Source organism: Pleurodeles waltl, chromosome 9 (assembly GCF_031143425.1).
Source record: "Pleurodeles waltl isolate 20211129_DDA chromosome 9, aPleWal1.hap1.20221129, whole genome shotgun sequence".
In the NCBI taxonomy this organism is placed as follows: Eukaryota; Metazoa; Chordata; class Amphibia; order Caudata; family Salamandridae; genus Pleurodeles; species Pleurodeles waltl.
The window spans coordinates 889,162,311-889,183,191 of NC_090448.1; the positions used below are offsets into that span (position 1 = coordinate 889,162,311).

The 20,881-nt window shown below is 40.5% G+C and overlaps 1 protein-coding gene across 1 annotated transcript in view; it reads left to right on the plus strand.

The window, feature by feature from the left end:
* UNC79 (unc-79 homolog, NALCN channel complex subunit) overlaps positions 1–20,881 on the plus strand; it is a 770,017-nt gene that overhangs the window by 114,349 nt on the left and 634,787 nt on the right. Inside the window, exon 10 of the mRNA XM_069208227.1 lies at positions 19,499–19,539. Coding sequence (XP_069064328.1) covers positions 19,499–19,539 — 41 coding nt within the window. The remainder of the gene's footprint in view (positions 1–19,498; positions 19,540–20,881) is intronic.

The following is a 20,881-nucleotide window of genomic DNA, read 5'->3' on the forward strand; positions in this document are numbered from 1 at the left end:
TTGCTGCTGGTGTTAATTATAATTGTCAAATACTAGCACTAACCTTTTTTGTCTGAAAATATTTAATGGGAAATCAGGAAAGAAACAAATCCAGTATTTTAAACCTAGCCCTCATTGGCCTACGATTCATTACCAGATTGTGAGTTCAGCCCCATTCAACCTAAGCTCTTCAGATCCAGAACCTCATCGAACTAGTTCACTTGGAAATGTCAGGATTTTTACACTAAAATCTCATAGAAAATTAGGAAGATCTAATCATTTCAGAAAAAATGTATACAGCAGGAAGACAGAAAAGGGCATTTTTTAAAGTGAATAATATTAAATGGACTTGCAAAAATGTGTGTGTTTTTAAACACACACTCTGACATTTTCCCTTAACCTTAGACATAACTAATCATATATTACAAATATACTATTTCTCATTCACTGCAGCGTAGCACAGAATTATCAGAACTATTTTCATGCCGCCATTTCTTAAACACAGTCAGCATTTACGATGACTGAAAAGTCAGCTCTCCACCCAAAAGCTATGGTTCTACAAATATCCTTCCATCCGGATATAATCAACAGGGGTGAACTTGCCTCCAAATCACTGCTACAAAAAATGCTACAAGGTTAATCACTTTAAAAGCAACTGACATCGGTGGCGTGATTAGGTGTGCTGAGAAGATGGCGGCTTTATTGAGAGCTCCTCAGAGCCTCCGGCATTCTTGTCAGTCTGGATGTCTCGTGGCCAATAACAAAAACTTCTACATGCGGTGGAACCTGAGCTGAGCAGTGAAATGTGAGTGCAAGCCCTTTTTTTTTCTCTAATTCGTCTATTAAGGGTGAATATTCCTGCAACTCGCGTTCCCCAAGATGCCGGTGACCCATCTCCTCGACGGCCTACATCATGCCCCATTTTTGAGAAATATGAAAGGAGCACCAGTCTTTTAGTATGCTCAAGAACCTGTAGGCGAATCGATAGTAAGACCGCAATAATAATATCTCTAAATTGTGCCCTGCTCTGCCTTCCTGCTGCAGCCCTTACTCTATATATACACATAATCATACCTGTGATTTATCAGACCATGCTCACATATCTGGACAGTGATTGCACGCTGTAACATCCTTACTTCTCATCTCTTTAGCTCACTCTAACTTTTGGAATCGTATTCACAGGGCATGCACCCCTTTCTTTCAATGCCTGCCATTTGTCAACCGGACCACTACCTCACAGAATAATTTTCTTTTCTGGCCAAAAGGCTTCCACATTCATGAAAATGATGGTGAATAACTGGGCCTAGATCAGTGGCTTTTCTACACGCAGCTGCTCATTTTCAAGCCATGTCTTCTGCCTCCTTACATGTTGGTGCCACTATTCTTTTGAAATTATTTACACCCAGCTCATCGTCCGCTTTGCGTTCTCAATGCCTATCCTGAATTGTTCAAATGAAAGTCAATTAAAGAGTAGTACAACACATGGAATTCTGTGGCATGATGATAGAAACCACACAACGATAGTGCAACTCTGCTGCATTTCCGATACTTGGTGGTTATTAGGTTGGTGTGGCGTTTTATATACCACATACTGCACGCACCTCATTTGAATGCAAGGAAGGTTGATTTCTGTACTTTCACTTGAACTTTGATAGCTATAACTGTATAAGGGGCTGCCCTCCAAGGCCTAATTACATGAGACTCTTCTTGTTAGGTGAGATCTCAACCACTGTGCCTTCCTATACCCGCTGAGCTATATTACGACTCCTCTTCTGTCAGAATTATCGTAATATTGCAAATACCAATAATCTTTCTAAGCTTCCTCAATGCACCAGCTTCTAACAGCAAAATTCTCCAAGGTTGTGCTGTTGCCAAATATCAGCCTCATCTGTGCAGTGAATTCCTGTAATATCTATGCAAAACCAGTTGCAATTTTGTGCTCTCTTTCATGATAATGTCTCCCTTTGAGAAGTTACTTCTACAATCAGGTACTGGTTTTTGGCACACTCAAGATTCTATGACAAGATAGACTTCAATTCACAGAATCACAGCGTCCAATCAGTAGACTGGAAAAGACGTCGGACAACAGAGATGGAAACAGAGAAAGGGAGGCAAAGGCAAACCTAAAGCTTTCTAAGCATTCACCCCTGATTCAGGAATCTCCGGTGAAAGGTAGTCCTGAATCTGCCTCTGCCTTAGAGACCATACTCCATAAACTCAATTCTGTGCATGATATAGAGCAGAGCACCAAAACAAATACTGACCTGCTCCAAGTTGAAGTGGCTAGTATGTGCAAAGACCTCAAAGACTTAACCATTCAAATTTCTAATGCTGAGACAAGAATACATATGATAGAGGACTTTACAAATGGGCAAGCTAAACAACTACAAATCTTTGAATGATCCATCTTGTCACTAAAACGAGAAGTAAAGGAACAAGACTGGAATCGAAGGAGCAACCTCTGTATTTTTGGTTTGCCTGAAGACATTGAGAACTATGCCAACTCAGCAGCTGATTTCCTAATCTTCTGGAAATTTTCAAAATGTCCTTCACCAAACATTTTGAGATCGAAAGAACCCACAGGGTTCCAACTTTTTTACCTAAAAACATGACTAGTCCAAGACCTATGATCCTCAAACCTTAACACCATCAAAACACTGAACAAATATTTGCACATATGCAGAACTTATGTACAATTAAATGTCAGGAACATAAGAGCTCCATCTTGCAGGATTATGCTAGAGATACCGTGATTCATCATAAAGACTTTTTAAGCCTGAGGAAATGTCTTATAGACATGGAGATCCCATTCTCATTTTCTTGCCCTTCAAAATTCTGAATTACATTCAAAGGCCAGACAAACATCTTCTCTGACCTGTCTGACTTGGCAACCTTCCTAGACAACAAACCGTAACCACATATAGACTCTACCTCTCTGTCTGGTACGTCAACAAATCTTCACTCAGCTGGCTCACCCTGTCTGTGAACCTATGTCATAGTTGACAGTTTACAAATATCCTTTTTCTGTGATAATTACCTCCCCTTTATTCGAGGATAATTGTTTCAGATTCCAGATCCTGACATCTGACCTCCACTAGCCTTCATTGGCCCACACTTCACAGAGCTTGCTACATGTATATATGTTGTCATCCTTGTGTGCTCTGCTAGGGTTGTTTAAGCACACAGTCATATATACAAGGTCTCTTAGGATCATTTATAATCAGCCTTCACTAGCCTTTACTGGCCTTCACTTCACAGAGTTTGCTATATGTTTATATGTTGTCCTGCTTGAGTGCCCTGCTAGGTTTGTTTAAACGCACATGATCATATATACAAGGTTTCTTAGGATTGTTTATAATCAGCAACTTCCTCCTATATGCAAGATAAAACCTCATTTTCTATTCAATTATTGTCTGCCCTATGAGTAATACAGTTCTTATTTGTACTCACAGGTACCTCCAATTTAAGACCACCCATCCTGCTTCGCTCACAAACACTTTGAGCTGCTATCAATGGCTTTGGCACTGCTCATATTTTTCCCTTCTATAATTGTGTTTCTACTCACCCACAACACTAGATCACATCTATATGTCAGGCCTACTATTTACACCATAGCTCTCGTAGGTAGTTGCACCATTAGTTCTACTGAAATTAACTCATTGACATCACTGGTTAATTACATGGCATGTAAAACAGAAGGCTCTATCTAGCTGAAGGATCCATGCACACTTGTGTGTTTCAACACTAGATTATTGGTCCATATATTGCCTACTTGTGTATATCAGATATTCATGTATTTCCTTTTCTGGTTCATTCCACAACACTAGATCGCCTATATAGGTCAAGCCTATTATATACACTATAGGCTTCGTAGGTAGATCTGCGATTAGGTCTACTGGAATTAACTCATTAACATCACTGGTTAATTGCTTGGTATCTAAAACAGAAGCCTCTATCTAGCCAAAGGATCAATGGACATTTGTCGGTTCACACACTGGACTACTTGTGTATATCAGATATTCATGAATTTCCTTTTTTAGGTTCCATGCTTATGCAAGGACTCTGTGTTGAATTTGGTTCTCCAACAGTTTTTTGAGGGTTCTGCCCCTTAACTTTATCTGCAATTTTCATATTCAGCTTACCTGTGTGGGGCTGATCTATTATAGTGTGTTTTGGTTCTGACATAGCTCTTTATAGGCGTGTATAGATTTCAAAGTTCCTGTTACTAGTGTCACTTAGCTCATTAAGTTATTGGGTTTCTTTTTATCGTTCCCTGCTAGATCCCGAATTAGGATTTTTCCTCCTCATCCTTAGTATTCCACACATGTACCTTTTATCTGGCCAGCTATCTTTGCCAAGCTTACTTGCTACATCTGTGATCGACTATGTCTTTCCCCATGTTCTGTCTGCTACAGACATCCCCTGGTGGGAAGAAGTCATATTCTGTATCTGTACTCCTCTGAAGCCTATTGGAGTCCCCCAGGTTTTCAGTTGTTTACCCCCAACTCTCCTATTTTCTCTCTCGATTGAGTTATCTGGTACCCAGTGAGAAACTTAAATTCCTTCAAGGCCTCTTCCATGCCCCCTACACCTGAGAAAATCACCAAATGTCTTTACTACATGTAGTTTTCTTGAACACTAAGGGGCTGAATCACCCTGTTAAAAGAACCAAAATCTCAGATTACCATGAGGATTTAGCTGGAGATATGACAGTACTCCAAGAAACTAAGATCAGCTTCAAAGAAGTTCTTCTATTGAGGAAAGGTTGGGTCTCTGATGTAACTTGTTCTCATGCTTCTGGGAAGAAGAACGGGGTTCTCACCCTAATCTCCAAACAAATCTAAGATAACTGTTTTAGCTTCAGAATGTGGTTTCTTATCAGATTGAATAACTGATCTTATGATCTTTATATTGTGAAAATTGATGCCTCAAATAAATATGACCCATCATTCTGGAGTTCAGTCATAAAAAAATTAACAGACATTCATCAAGATTCTAAAATGATAGTGGGTGAGGATATCAATCTTCCAATGGACCCCATCTTATATCGGCAATCTACTTACAAATTTCAAACCCCCATGGCATATAAATAAATGCTCAATCTTTGTTTGTCACACCATCTTCACCCCAAAGATAATGATTTTGCTTTTTTCTTCTCACCTCACTCTAGTTTTTCACACATTGACTAATTATTTGTTATAGACATCTCACTTCCGAAAGCAACTGTAGATGCTAAGATCCACCATATTCTCGTTTCTAATAATGAGCGATTTCAATGTCCATCCATATTCTCCCTGAAAACAGCGAGAACAAAATTTGGCGCTTAAGCACATTATTACTAAACAATGACCTGGACATTGCAGACCTTAAGCTTGAAATAGATCACTTTTTTAGACAAAATGAACACTGTCAATTCTCTGGTAACTCTGTGGGACGCATTCAAATATGCCATCAAAGGGCATAATATTAAATGTATGTTGATAAAAAATGGTGAAATTATAAAAAACACTGCACTCTTCAGGTGCTGAAATCAAAAGTAAAAAGAAGAGTTTAGACATTCTAACAATAAAGCCCTACCTAACGTATCAAAAAAATAAAATTATTTATATAACTCTTTTGTGAGTAAAAGGGCAAATCTTAGGGGGTTATTCCAACTTTGGAGGAGGTGTTAATCCGTCCCAAAAGTGACGGATTTACCACCAGCCGTATTACGAGTCCATTATATCCTATGGAACTCGTAATACGGCTGGTGGTATATCCGTCACTTTACCGTCACTTTTGGGACGGATTAACACCTCCTCCAAAGTTGGAATAACCCCCTTAGTGTCTTCATACACAAAAATCAAGGCAGCTCCTTTTTTGCAACAAAGCTGGGAAACAACTTGCCATCAGTCTTAAATCTATCAACTTCAGTAACCAAAACTCACATATATAAGCCCAAGATGGATCCCAGAAATTCAAAACTAAGGAGATACTTGAGATTTTTAAAAACTTCTATGAAAAACTTTACACTTCACAATCAGTAGGTGCCAAATCAGAGTGCCTAGAGTTTCTTAACTGTCTTTCCTTGGCCTCGATTTCGGATGCACAGAGGATATGTTTGTGTTACGAACTGCGCTGGACTTATAGAATAGTTAGCCAGGACTGGGTCATCTGCAGAAACCAGAGGAGTCGCCCAAGCAAGCGCTGGACCAGACAAGGCGCTGATCAGATAGCCCACCTTAGCCTTATCCGAAGAAAACTGGAGTGGACGAAAGGCAAAGAAAACCATCAGGGCGTCCAAATATTCCTTCATCTTTAAAGGATCTCCGGAATCTCGAGGAGTAGTAGCAGATACGGGTGGTATGTCCATTGATCGGGAAGACAAGACCTGTTGTAGCGCAGTGTTCTCTGCCCGTAACTGTTGTAACTCTTGGGCTTGTTGTTGGACAGTCTGTAACATGGCTTGAGCATTTTCTGACGCCTCTCCCTGTGGATCTTCCATGGCGCTCTCGCAACGCAGAATCTTTTGGCGTTGCAATCTGTTACGAACTGCGCTGGACTTCTCACCTCTGGATTTCGGATTCGCGAATAGACCAAGTCTTCTACAGGTCCTGGATACTCCCAGATAAGGGCGACCCCTTCTAGTAGCCACGGTGCCGCTTGACAGGCTACGCCAAAGCAGACCGTACCCTCCAGAAGGAGTCCCAGAGGGAAAAAACCCCAACACTGGGGAAAAAACCTCTAACAGGAACTCCTGAAGGAAAACAAAAAAAAACAGGACTTGACAACAGGAAACAAAAATAGGCAATATCCAGGGTAAAAGGCAGGAAAAAAGGAACAGGCAAAAATATCCCAAGGCAAAAGCAGGAACAAAGAACAGGCAAAAATCTCCCAAGGCAAAAAGGCAGGAACAAAGAACAGGAACGAACAGCACAACCAGAAGGAAGTGTTTGCAACGCAAGGAGGAACAAGACTGACTGACTTATATACTGAGAAAAGGGAAGTGACATCACAGGAAAAGGAAATACCACCATCTTGGATTGGGAAAAGCCCATAGACCAGTATAGGAAAAAGAAAGTAGTATAAAAGAAAAACAGAGCATGCTGGGACAAAAACACGAAGAAGACAAGATGGACACAACATGGATAGAGACAGGCAAAAGGACCAACAAAAACCCACCAACAAAAACAAACGAAGAAAAAAGGGCTACAAGTAAGTGTAGCGCGACCGGGAGCGAAATATATGCTTCCCAGAAAGCATAGTCAAAAAACGCGGGGAACGGCGCTCCGAATATGGGTAGCGCGTTCCACCCGCGAGGACAGAAAGAGACGCCGCGTCAGAGCGCGGCGTTACAGTTTGAGCCAACCAAAAGAAATGGAATTAATTAGTAAGGCAATAAAATCAATCAGGTCCAGGAAAGTACCTGGTCCTGATGGCTTTCTTATTATCTTTTACAAAGTTTTTCCATCCTCGATCATCAAGCATCTATAAAAAACAATCACTTTGCCCTCCAGGGTAAGGTCTCTGGCATGGCTTCTGAGGCCATAATAGTGGCTATTCCTAAAGAAGGAAAAGATCACTCACACCCTAAAAACTTCCGCCCCATTTCACTTTTAAATATGGAAGCAAAACCTTTTGCCAAAATGTTAGCCATAAGACTAGAAAATCACATACCCAAACTTATTCACAACTCCAAAACAGGCCTTGTCAAAGGTTGCCTTGCCAGAGATGATATCCGTACATTCTGTCATATAATAGAAAAATTATGTCTCTCCTCGATCCCGACAGTGGCAATTGCACTTGATGCCGAAAAGGCATTCAATAAAGTATCTGGCCTTTTCTTCATGCTGTTCTTGAGACTCATAACCTCAGCAACTCATTCATTAAAGTGATGGCATTATATGCAATGTCCAAAGCAAATATTAGGATTAATGGCACCACCTCCTCAAACGTTGATCTACACCAAGGTACAAGAGAGGGCTGCCCCCTCTCCCCTTTGCTCTTCTCACTGGCCGTTGACCCCTTGCTTAAATTAATCAAAGGTGCATTAAGGCCTTCAATTTGGATCTAAAATGTATAAAGTTGTGGCTTATGCAGATGATATCCTTATCTTCAAAGAAGACACCGAGATTGCAATCCCAAGTATTTCCAATATCATCCATATGTTTTTAAGAGTCTCTGGATATACCCTAAATAAAGATAAAACAGAGGTCTTTACTCTGAATAACCTGTGCTTTCCCTCACACCTGGGTGACTTAGGACTTAAATGGCAGCCCAAACATCTTAAATATCTTGGTATTTGGTTCTGCAGTGATCAAACTGAAACTGTACAGTACGATGAGTCACAGACTATCTCCAAAGTTAAATACTTGTTGGCAGCATAAGTACATCTCTTCGGAGGGCAGGCTTCAACTCTCAAGATGAAGATTACCCCAATAATATATTTTCTTCTATGCTACCACTTAATCTTTCCTTCTCCTTTCAGGAAATCGAAAAAATAACCTCAAAATTCTGCTGGAGTGATAAAAGAGCAGGGATCTCATACAAATTGCTTAGAAGGAGTTTTCCTCATGGTGGGTGTAATTTTCCAGTTTGGAACCTTTATCAAACTGCCTTCTTAGCAGCCCAAGGTGCTGTTTGGCTACTCCCAGTAACACCTAATACTCCCAGATGGTTGGACATAGAACCTCCTTTAGTCCCTGCTCTTTTATTACAATGTTTAAATTCTTGCCACCCCGTGCCCAGCGAATATTTACAGATAATGCGAATGCTCTTAAACTACTCGACAAAACTTGCCAGTGCCTATCCATAACTCCAGATGGGCTTCATTTTGGCTTAATCCTATAATTAAGACAGAAGTTACAACACAGTTTACAGCCGAGTGGGCCGCCAAAGGTGTTAGATTAATCAAAGATCTATATGATAATAGTGACGATCCTCACCTTTTTTCGTTGTTAGCCAGTACATATGCCCTTTCAAATCTAAACTTTTACAGTTTTCTTAAAATAAAAGTGAAACTGTCAAAGCTTACAGTTACCAAACACCTGTCCTTACCGTCCCGACTTGTGTCATGGCAATATTCAGGCATATTGCCTCAAAGATTTGCAAATTGTTATCTGACCCAGGATTGACACAACCTTTTGTTTAGCTCACTGAATGGACTAAATACTTCAATGCAGAGATATTTAACCACATCTCTGTTGAAAATTGGCAAAAAATTGCCAAATCATAACTAGGTAACAAAATTGCCCCTTCCCTCATACAGTTCAATTTTATGTTTACAATACATCTGCTACATTGGATGCCATCTAGACTGCATAAAATATGCCTACGAGATAATGATATATATTGGAACTGTAACCTAAAGTCTGGCTCTCAAGAACACATGTTCTTTGGGTGCAACCTTTTAGAACCATATTGGCATTCGATACAGAATTAATTATCAAGTATATTTGATTTGATATATTAAGTATCACGTTAAACTTTCCAGTAGCAGCTCTTGGTCCCTGGGCCTCGGTAACTGCAGCGAACCTTAACACCAGTGATATTGCTTTAGACCATTGCAGTTAAAGTCATCCTGTCCAAATGAAAGTAATTTATTCTCCTATCTCATCACACCTGGTGGCCTTGGATTTCATATCTCAGAGGAGCTTGCACTGTACAGTCTAAAATACAGTCTGCGCCCCACATATCCAGTGCAATATGGCACTCTCTAGACATATATGTACGTATATAGGGAAGAATTCCACAAAGGGGACAATGTCTCCTATGCCAGACTCTGGATCATGAACAAACTCAATATCAGACTCCGGATACCTCACTCATTTACGTCTGTCTGATGTTATGGCCTTGTACTAAATGCAATAAAACTCTTTGAACAAAAAAAAAACTCTGACATCAAAATTAGCCAAACAGTGTGACTTTGTATTGCTTTTCTTCCCTTTTGGACACTGTGCATCCAAAACATGATCAACTAACCCCACACTACTGTCATGTAACTGCCAGCGAAGCCGATCCATAATGTTTATGGTCGTCAACTTGGGGTTCTTATCAGTTTGGGAGTGACAATGATGATGAACCATTAGGGAAGCCATCCTCGCAAACAAGTTGTAGCAGATATTCCTAGACTGAAAATGTTTTTTTTACATGGCGGGACTAAAAGGGATATTGCCAGAGTGTGCTAGTAATCGTACCATGTGGAGAGACAGATAACGGGTGTGGATTGCTAAATGAAAATGGATAAATTAGTTTATGTGGGTCCCGCCCATGCCCATCGGTGCCAGAAGGAGCCTGGACTGGGCCACCCCTTTAACATCTATCACCAAGCAGGCCTTGTTGGTACTCTACATTACATTATATTGTATTGCTGTATTCTTCCGCTTGGTTCTATTGCACTTAAGTCAAAATGGGCAAAAGAAAGGTGAGCACTATGACTTCCTCTAAAGATACTAACCTCACAGCTTCCATAGTATCATACCTTACCATGGCCATTTCTGCACTAAACACTGAAATTGAATTGGTCGAAGAAAAACTGGGTTATCAAGGAAAAAAACCTGTTTCCCCGCCCCCTCCCATGTCCAAGACAAGTAACACCGTAACTATGGGAGGGGAGGATGGCGGGGCCCCCCTGGAGGCTAGTAAGGCAAAGAAAGGGTGCAAGATATCAAGCATACAAAAGGGGTGTATCCTGCAGGATGAACTAAACATCTCTTCAGGTAGGGAAGATGACCTGTCCATTAAAGATAAAGACGCCATGGTGTGTGTGTGTAAGATACTGCTTCTCCCCCTATAAAACGGAAGAAGTCCACCCCCTAGAATTCGAGCATGTCCAAGCCAAAAGCCTCCAAATCTAACGGGTCTAAGTGGGGCAATTCCTTGGCCTGTAAGCCATCTATAGCTGGGAAAAACAGAGGGTGGAACCTGTGGGTCCCCAAGATCCTGAGGCTAATTGTGGGGACAAAGCCTACATGTTATCCAGAAAGCCCTTAAACCTCTAGTAAACTTGCTGCAGAGTATAGGCTCCACACTAAAATACTTACTAGAATCCACAAAGTGTAGCCTTATCCTTACCCCGAACACGGAGCCGGACACAGTGGTCTGTCCCTCAGGCCCAGCACCAGAATATTGTGCTGCGGTACGTCATAAGGGCCAACCTTCTAGATTAGGAGGACCGAATAAGCTGATAAGCACTCCTATGGAGCAGGCCGCCAATTGCAGTAGAATTCCAGCTAAATCCCTATCTCCACCTCTAGGGAAAAATTGGAAGAGGACAGGCCCCTGGGAGTACAAGGCTGATGGAGTTTAAAGTACACAATTCGCCTACGGGAAAAAAACTACAAATTCTCCAACTTCCACCTCAATGTACCCCTTATGTAATCGTGTTGAAAAATGTCCCACCCCTGTCACTCAATACTAACGAGCAGGATGACCAAATCAAAAATAAAGTAGTCCATAGGCTAAACAAAACACTGGGGGGGACAGTGAGTGCCTTTGGATTGGTATTATTGGAGTAAGGAGGGTACTTTGGCTGGGTAACAGTAGGAAAAGCCCGCCAGGTGATTGTGTGGTAGTAAATTTTAAAAATCCACAGCAGGTAGAATGCATATTCAAGCAGTGTGAAAACCACGCAGGAAAGTAATGTCAACATCCAGGCTGTACCGTTAGGCTATTTTTATCAGTCACCTAAGGGTGTCGACAGCAACCCTGGTAATGCCTCTAAATTTTCTGTCCCCACTCACAACCGATATAGTTCTCTGCGTCATTATCTAGATGAAGTTGATTGACTTAGAGAGAGTGACAGGCCTTTGACTTTGACCCATTCGCTCACTCTGACACAAATAATGAATGCAGACATAGCCAATCATAACTGTAGTCACCCTCAAAATAGTCCTCATAGTGGGGGCATGAGTGAACACAAATTTAGAAAGGAAAACCCTCTCAACCAGAATTTGGAAGTTGAGAGTTTTGATATACAGGGGCAAACTTCCATATTGCAGCATGCGGGGGCTGAAAGATCTTCCACACAGCACTGGCAGACACTTTTTTGGAACGTAGCAGGTATTGGGGAGAAATACCACAGTAATGATTGGCTCGCCTTGTTAGAAAACAAGCAGGTGGTTTACCCCCAAGAAACATGAGCCAATAGCGCGATTTATATCAATGGGTTTCAGTCAGTCACAAACTTGGCTACACAAAAACCTGTTGGCCGCAGCAGTTGGGGGGCTGATGACGCTGATCAACATCACCTCAGGCGCTAAGGTAACTAAATGTAGAACTGACTCCCCTTACTATCAACTAGTGTTGCTGTCCATGAAGGGCAGCCCGTTAATGCTCCTGGTCAATTCTTAGCATATTAATTTTGTGAGATCTAACGTTGATATTATACACGTCCTAGAGAAGGCCATTGAGGAAATGGTTTGTTGTTTGGATAAGGATTTCATAATTATACGGGGTTGGGATTTCAATGACTCCCTTTGTTCCATGAGAGGATCTGTGGATTAAATGATGAAGATAATTGCAACAATTTCCACTTTACCCACAACCCCTGTGGGGACAAGCTAAATAATCTTATGAGAGCTCATGATTTAGTGTTGGCATGTGGCATCTCACTGACCTTTACTCTCCCCAATATTACTTTCATTGGGAGGAGGGGGCAGGTCTCTAATTGATCATGTAATGATATCAAGGTCTGGCGGGACAAACTGGGTGTTTTTAAGGTTGTGCCAAGTGGCCTCAGCGATCATTATCCGTTGGTCCTATTGTTCCAGTATGGTTCCAAAAAAACAGTCTGCAGAAAATGGGAGGCCCTGTGGAATACCATAGGAATGAAGGTGTGCTATGTAAATGGCAACAAATGGCCAAAAACACTCTCTTAAGTAGGGTTGTGGGCAAATATTTGGACACCTTTGAAACCTACCTAAACACTGAGCTACCCACCGTCCCAGGTCCTGGGAGCTTTCGCAGACATCTGCATGGCACTTGGGGCACATTTAACTCTACCTACACAATCTCCCAAAATCAAACTTGTAAAGTGGTTTAATAAATCAACAACTGACGCCCATTTGAATCTCATATGGGTGTTAAAATCCACTCCGAGAAACAAATCATCAGAGGTCATAAATGCAGGGTTCAATACAAGAAGGCAGCTTCAGCTGGGCAGAAAGTCATAAGAGAAGAAGCATGGGAGAAATTGATCATTGCCTCAGCTATTAATGACGGGGCGCAATTCTGGAAAGTTGTCAATCCCCCTTTTTTTTAGCTCTGATACCAACAAAGGTGTTGAGGTACACATCCCAGAGCAGAGATGGGCCAGTCAGTTTACAGAGCTGCATGAAGGTCGATTGGATGACTATGAAATGGCTGTCGTAAATGCCCCTGCCATGCTTGACATTGAGGAACTGGATATTCACCTGAATGATGTCATACTAGCTATTAAGGGCTCAGTGCCAGATAAGGCCCCAGGGCCAGATGGGGTCCCAGTTGATCTCTTTAAGTATAACATTTATCTTTGGGCTCCAATTTTGGTAAACGTTTTCAGAGCTGCGTCAACCTCTGTCCTTCCTCCTTCATTGAACAGTGCTATTATTCTCCCGATTTTTAAGGAGGGAGACCATAGTGATCCTGCTTGTTATCGTCCAATTTCTCTGATGGACGCCACTGCAAAGATTTTTGGGAGAATTCTCCTGGATCATTTGGAAGCCTGGGCTCTTGACAATAACATAATTTCCAAGTCTCAGTTTGGTTTCAGGAAGGCGGTGGGGACAGTCGACCAATGTTTGAACCTCCACCTGATCCGAGAAAAGTATGTGGGGACGAAGCAAGGGTGTCTTTATTTTGCATTTATGGATCTAACGGCAGCTTTTGATAACATGGACAGAAGCAAATTATGGGCGATGCTAACTTATAAAGGTGATAATCCAAAAATAGTGCCCCTGTTGGCCAAACTTCACAATGATGTGGAATCTAAGGTCAGATTTGGGCAAGAGGGGCAATGCACCAGACCCTTTAAGGTTAGGAAAGGGGTAAGGCAGGGTTGTGTTCTTGCACCCTTCCTCTTCACATTCTATATAAATGGTCTAGAGAAGCTCTGATTGATGAAAAGGCAGATCCCCCTAAGATTGCCGACAGACCAGAATCGGTAATGTATGCCGATGATAGTGTCCTGATGGCACGAACTGGAAAGGGGCCTTCAAAAACATTTAAACAGAATTGTGGAATTCATGATGGCCTTGGGATTGTCCACAAAAAAAACAAAATCATATACTATGATCTGTGGCCTCCCAAGAACAAGAGCCCCCCCCCCAGTTTTATATTGAAGGCATCCAACTGAGCAGGTTAATACCTTCACATATTTGGGGATTCCCTTTGATAACGGGTCTACCTGGAAGCACCTTAGAGAAATTAGGGTCACACAATACAACCAAGCAGTGCCAGCTTTATGCAAATTCATTATCAAAGTAGGCTGCACACCACTAAAGCCCATCACCTCCATCTATAAGGCAAGGCCTACTTCGATTGTCAGATATGCATCATCACTGCAAATAAGAGAAAGCAAATTTCTGAGAAGTTTACTCTCAGTCTCACAGAGCGTCCCCGCTACAATTCCACATGCAGAATTAGGTCTCCCTTTTCTGGAGGACTTGATTAAGTTAGCCCCTTTAGCCCTCTGGATGTCTGTTTGGACTAGACCAGAAGCAGCTCTTACTCAGACACTGCTTATGGACTGCATGAGGCTGTATGGAGTACAGAGATGTCCCTGGGTTATGTACATTACAGAGTTCATGAGCAGCCTTAACAGATCAGCCTTAATCTTTAGCCCTGGGGCCATAGTCAAGCAGGACATCCCAGTAGTAAAAATTGAATTTCAAGAGAAATTGGCTACTGATAGAGAGAGGCACGATTTGGGGAAAGGCATAGTGATAGCTTATCTTCCCTAATGTACCACATACAAAATTGAACCCTATCTTTTAACTGTCCCACGGCACCATAGATTTTTTCTGACAAGGTTTCTTCTGGGCCTGGAACATTTTTTAGTTGCTTATCCCCCTAAGGTGTACCGCAATAGGGACCTAATACCCTGTCCATGTGATATGCGCACAGAACAATCACAAATGCATATGTTTTTATTCTGTAAGCAATACAAAGAGCAGAGGAAGGCCTTTTTAATGCCACTTCTTAAATCACTAAATATCATGAGGTGTAAAGTAACTATTTTTCATCTGCAGTTACTCCAGTCTGATTTGATATGTGTGGTTATTTATTGTTTTATTACTGCAGGGATAAAAGAAAGGAAATATCTTGAATCAATCTGTTAAGCACTTTGCTATAAATTTGCACAGTTCGAAAAATAATATTTTAGATGATCAAATGACTATCCGATCAGGTATGCAAATTTTAAGAGGTTCTAATTATTTTACTGATCATCTTATGTACATACATCCCATTTGCTATTATTTTGAGGCACAGTTCGGCAAATAATATTTTAGATGAGGTGTTTTCTGATTAGACTGTTCTTTGATATTCGTTGTATGGGCATTTATGCAGGACCCGCTGCATTGTGTAACCATAGCCATGAAGTATGGGCTTTCTCTCTACTACATTGTCCCTCAGTGACTAATCATTCGATCCAGGAATCAGGTCATCACCAATGTGGTTTGTAAAACACCTACTTGCTTTTTATTTGTTGACAGAAACTCAGTGAAATATGTTTACAAGAATGTTTGTGATCCCTCCCCTCCTTTTTGTCTTTTCCACTTCCACTTGTTACTCCTATTACCTAGAGAAGTTTGAATTGAGCTGCATTTTGCAATAAGGTCAAAATCCGTTCACATCCAGCAACCATAGACTGTATTCTGTGAGATCTGATTGCTTACCATGCTCAACCTTTAAAACGATGCCCTAATCAGCCTTGATGATGTGACATTTATAAAAGACAAAAAGCCTTCATGATAATTATATGATCAGATATCCAGCCCAAAAGCCAGGTTTTCAAGCCCATTGTTATTTTCATGAAATTATTTTCAGCTTGTAAATTATGAGGCAACAAATTCCGCAATTTGGGAGAAATTAATGGGAAAGCACAATCACCTAATCGCACGCTTTGTATATAAAGGACTGCTAATAACCGCGTTTCTGGGGAGCATGGTAGTCATCCTGATTAACAACAAACCAGCCTAAATTGAATAAATAGCAATCTTGTTTTGAAAGATGCCTTATGACAGCTCCTGAGCTGTAGAATGTAAGCATTGCTAATTCAGAAGGCAGTGAAGATTTTTGAGGTGAACAGAAGTGTGGCCTAGGGATGGGTGACTGTTTGGGCAACTTTAGACTTAGTAATACCTGAGCTGCAACATTCTGAACTTGTTGGATAATCTGGATAACGCTCTTGGGAATCCAAATGAGTCAATATGCAGTAAAATAATAGCGTAGAGCACATATGTCGTGAACCCTCAGCAGGAGAGGCAGTACTTTTCAAAGCATCCGCAAAGAGTAAAAGTGTGAGGATGCTTTGGTATTAATTTGCCTAATGAAAATTAAGGAAGCATCCATGATGACACCTGTGTTTTTACCACTTCTTTAGGAGTCATTAACTGAGCCCAATTTACTTGGTCCCTAATCAGGGGACCAATACAAGTATGCTTCTCTGAATAGTAGCAGTTCTGCTTGTGTGGCTGATCATTGTAAATCAACCTTTGATCTTACTTCTGATCAATAAGTATTCAGCCTTTGAGATTAACTACAAAGATTGCACCTATCTACAAGTCAAGAGTTAGGTTAGGGGTAAACTAACCCCCAGTACTTGGCCAAGGACTGGGTGACAAAGAAGTTTCCATCATCTTTGATCATGGCAGGGCTATAACCAAACACCCTCTGCACTTGGGAAGTTCTAGGAAAAAAGGGGAATCACAAATGGCAGTTCAAAGGGATTTGGTACCTTTTACCCACCTGGTAGTCGACCACTTGGGTACTAGTAGGTGAGATAACACTACACTGCAGTATTTGTTAGCTGCCTCAGTGTCAATTAATGATTTCCACCTTTGGGCAATAACTCTTTCCAGCAGTTAGGTAATGTAAAGGGGTCGTTAAACGAATTCCGTTGCATTTAGGCAAGGTGAATGGGTCTTTTTGGTAAAGGAGTGTGGGACCTATTATTCCTGGTTTTATATGATTTTTTAGAAGGACAATTTCATGGTATACCATTACTGAGAAACCATTTCACCTACACTGTTTAATGAACATTGTCTGAATGGAAGGCACTTGCCATTTCATACAAATTGACTTTTACATGCTTTTTTAAGGTGTAAATTCAATGGCTGCTGGTCTCACTTTCAGAAACATTTTTGTCGTAGGTATTTATTTCAGTGCTTTACTTCAAGGGACATTATTTCAATTTTTATTTTTTTATATTCTTAAATAATTACTGATGCTTTTAATTCACTCACCCCTAAACACATCCATCCCTCACCCCCGCACCATCAATTCCTGCCTCCTAAAAACACTCACCGCACCTAAACCGCGCCCATTACTGAACCCTAAAAGCCCTTTCTAACCTGAAACTCCACCCATCCAGTAAACCTAAAACTCATCACTACACCCAAACTGCACCCATCCTTGTACCCTAAGATCTTTCTAACCCTACACTCCACCCATCTTGGCACCATAAATCCACCATCTACCCCTGAACTCCACCAATACTTGAAGCCTAAAACCCCCTTTCCATGCCTAAGCACAACAAATTTTGACCCTTCAATCTCCCACCACACCCAAACTCCATCGCCTCTATGCTCTACCCATCAATGAACCCTAAAACCCCACAATGCCTCGACACTTAATCCATCCCTGAACCCTTAAAACATCTCACACCCCAAAACTCCACTCATTCATGAATCCTTAAATCCCCTCCTCTCCCTCAAACTCCACCCATTCATGCTACTTAAAAACACTCACACCCATCCATAGCCCTTAAAACCCCTTTCTATTCCAGAACTCCACCAATTCCTGACCCATAAAAACACTCATCATCCCTAAACATTACCCATCCCTGAATCCAAAAACCCATCACTGGTTTTAAACCCAGCCCAAGTTTAATGTAATTTTATACATTTCTTTAAAAATACCTTTCTTTTAAAATGTTGCATTTAATTTTCGATTCATTTGTATATCCTAAACATTTGTCTTCCCATGATTTGGTTTCTTTTAATGTGGTTTCTCAGTTTTCGTTTTTCCATTAATTCACATACATCAATTATTCCTCCCTGGCTGCCCTTTGTGGCTATAGATCTTTTCCATTCTGACAGTGCTGGGATGTATGTGGATCCACCACCTTTTCTGCCAAGTCAGGTAGTGTAAGGGTAAACATTTCTTTTCTTTTTCTATCTCTCCTCAGACTGCAAGACAGGTCAGTGAGATATCCATGTGAGTTGAGCCTGCAAGTCACAGACCCTCCCAAGTATCTATTTTGCACCATTGCCTGTCCCACTGAGCCTATGCATAAAGATAAGCAAACCTAAACATTCTAATTCCAATACATGCCCGTTGTCAGCTAAACCTTTAAGCAAACGATTTCAAAACTATCACTATTCTACAGACAGAAGATGGTTTTTACAATGCAAATGGTTCGGTTTTCTAAAATTATATATTAGCTACATGGTAAGTATTGTTCTCTTATGTGTACTGAAGATGACCAAAGAGTATGGTTCAGTATTTCTTTTATTATTTTGCACAAATATTTCCGTTTGAAAAAGCACTTTTTAAGCTAACTAATCCAAAATAAATATGTGATATAAAAAGACATAACTGTTAAAATGGTACATTCTGTTTTGTCTCTGAATCTGTTTTTCCTCACAAATTGGGATGTTTTCGGACATTTAGAATTATATCCTTGAAGTTTCACTAAGACTCCCACTGGGACTTATCACACTGGCCCTGATTACAAGTGCCCTAGAGGAAGGTGCTATTTATCGCAATTTATAAAATGTGATGTTCCATGGTCTGGAATTTATTATGTGTGGTAAATTGCACACATTCCAAGTTTTTTGGGGGAAAATTTGCAATTTGGTTCCCAAACTCTGCATGTCACAGTACATACCATAGTCCTTTCCATTGTTAAATTCCGGTAGGTTAGACCTGTCGTAAATTTAACAAAGGGTGCAGACTTTACTGCACCTGGTTTACCTAGAATAAAAATTGTGGTAAAATCCACAACAGGGCTTAGCAAAGGGTTGGCCCTAAGGTCCTATGGATTCATCAAGCGTATTGTGGAAAATCTTTTTATGCTATTCCTGGAGCATCACAGCAATTCGAACCTCACTGCCCCTTGCATTAGATCAAAGGTTTTGTTTCATTATGCTCAACTTGTTTACTGCACTTTTACCTAAGAGGGAATAACATCTCTCCATGCAAACGTATTGCTTAATGATTCTTGGTGTGTATTAGTGAGAATAAAAAATAAGCCTAATATTTGTTAGTGAAAATATACAGTTAAAACATAAAATGTGCATTGAAAAACCCAATAATGTGTACCCTTGCTTATTTTTAGGGATCACAGTGAATGGCTGATAGACGTTCTTCTGCCTCAAGGTAAGTTTAAAGCCAAAATAGGTGGCTATAAGTCAAGTGAAAATTAAAATTCAATATCCATGACATTTATGTTATGATGGGTACCAGTTTCCTTAAAGATGCTAGGACACGGTGGACACTGTCTTAATTTTCATAAAAATAAGCATGGGAAATTGTACTTCATTTAATGTCAATTTAACACAAAACTATTCCATAGGAATTATTTCCCACCCACAATAAAGTGTACCTTAGAAGGTTTTGCTGATAACTGTAAAAAGGCATTCGCTTCTACAGAACTGTGTTGCCCATGAACTCAAAAGAAGCCATCATGAATGTCTTGTGGAACTTTGGGGCCGATTGTAGTGGTTATTTTACAAAAACCTTGCACTGGTGCAAGAAACGCAGGCAAATGCATATGCAACATTTTTGCTGCATGTATATATAGTACGGAATGGAGAAAACATGGCACAGAGGGATTTTTCTCAACATTAATGTGTTTCTTCAAATCATAGAAAGTGGACTTCTTATGGGCACTTTTCAAATGTGAAAGGAGAACTATGTTTATTATAAAACTAGTTTGTTCTAATGCTTTATTGCCTGGGCACACAAACATTGCAAGATCATATTGTTTTGGTTTTGTTTTAACAAAGGATAGGTCATGAACTAAGATTTTTTGTTCAAATTAACTTGACATATTTAAAACACTTAAGACTATATATGGCTACTAAATATAGTTAACAAATTTGGTTTCATCCATATATTAGTGCATAACTCTATCTGTATTATCAACTACAGCAAATTAAATTGCACAACTTTGTATTACACAAGCAGTGCAAGCGATGCACAATTATTTATGATGCATTAGTTCCATATTTCTGGAAGTTACTTCTGTCCTCAGATGTTTGTATCACCCTCAGCACTGTAGGTACAATTCCAGAGAACCTGGAGTTTCTTAATGCAGCTGTAAAGTTAGCCTGGTCACCTGTTGAAGAAATTCACTAAAATGTCTCCAGCAACAAATCAAATTGGCCAGTAGAGTATCTGAGAAGCTTATTGTTACCCCAAGCTGTATAGGACAAACTTTAGGCTACAACTGGCATCTTCAAAAATGTGCCCTAAAACTCTTTCTGAAATATAACAGAAGCGGTCTGTCCAAAGCCCAAGATGATCCTTACAGCTCTTAGTTTTTCTAGGGTAACTATGGCTGTAAAGAATCTTAAAAGATGCTTGAAGATTATGGAGAATAGGTTAGTTTGAATCCTCCACAAATCTGAGATCTTCCTATCTAAAATAAAATGCACTTTGTCCCTCATGAGTATCTGAGTTGTGCTACACGTGCATATAAGCCTCCTTTGAGCCTAGA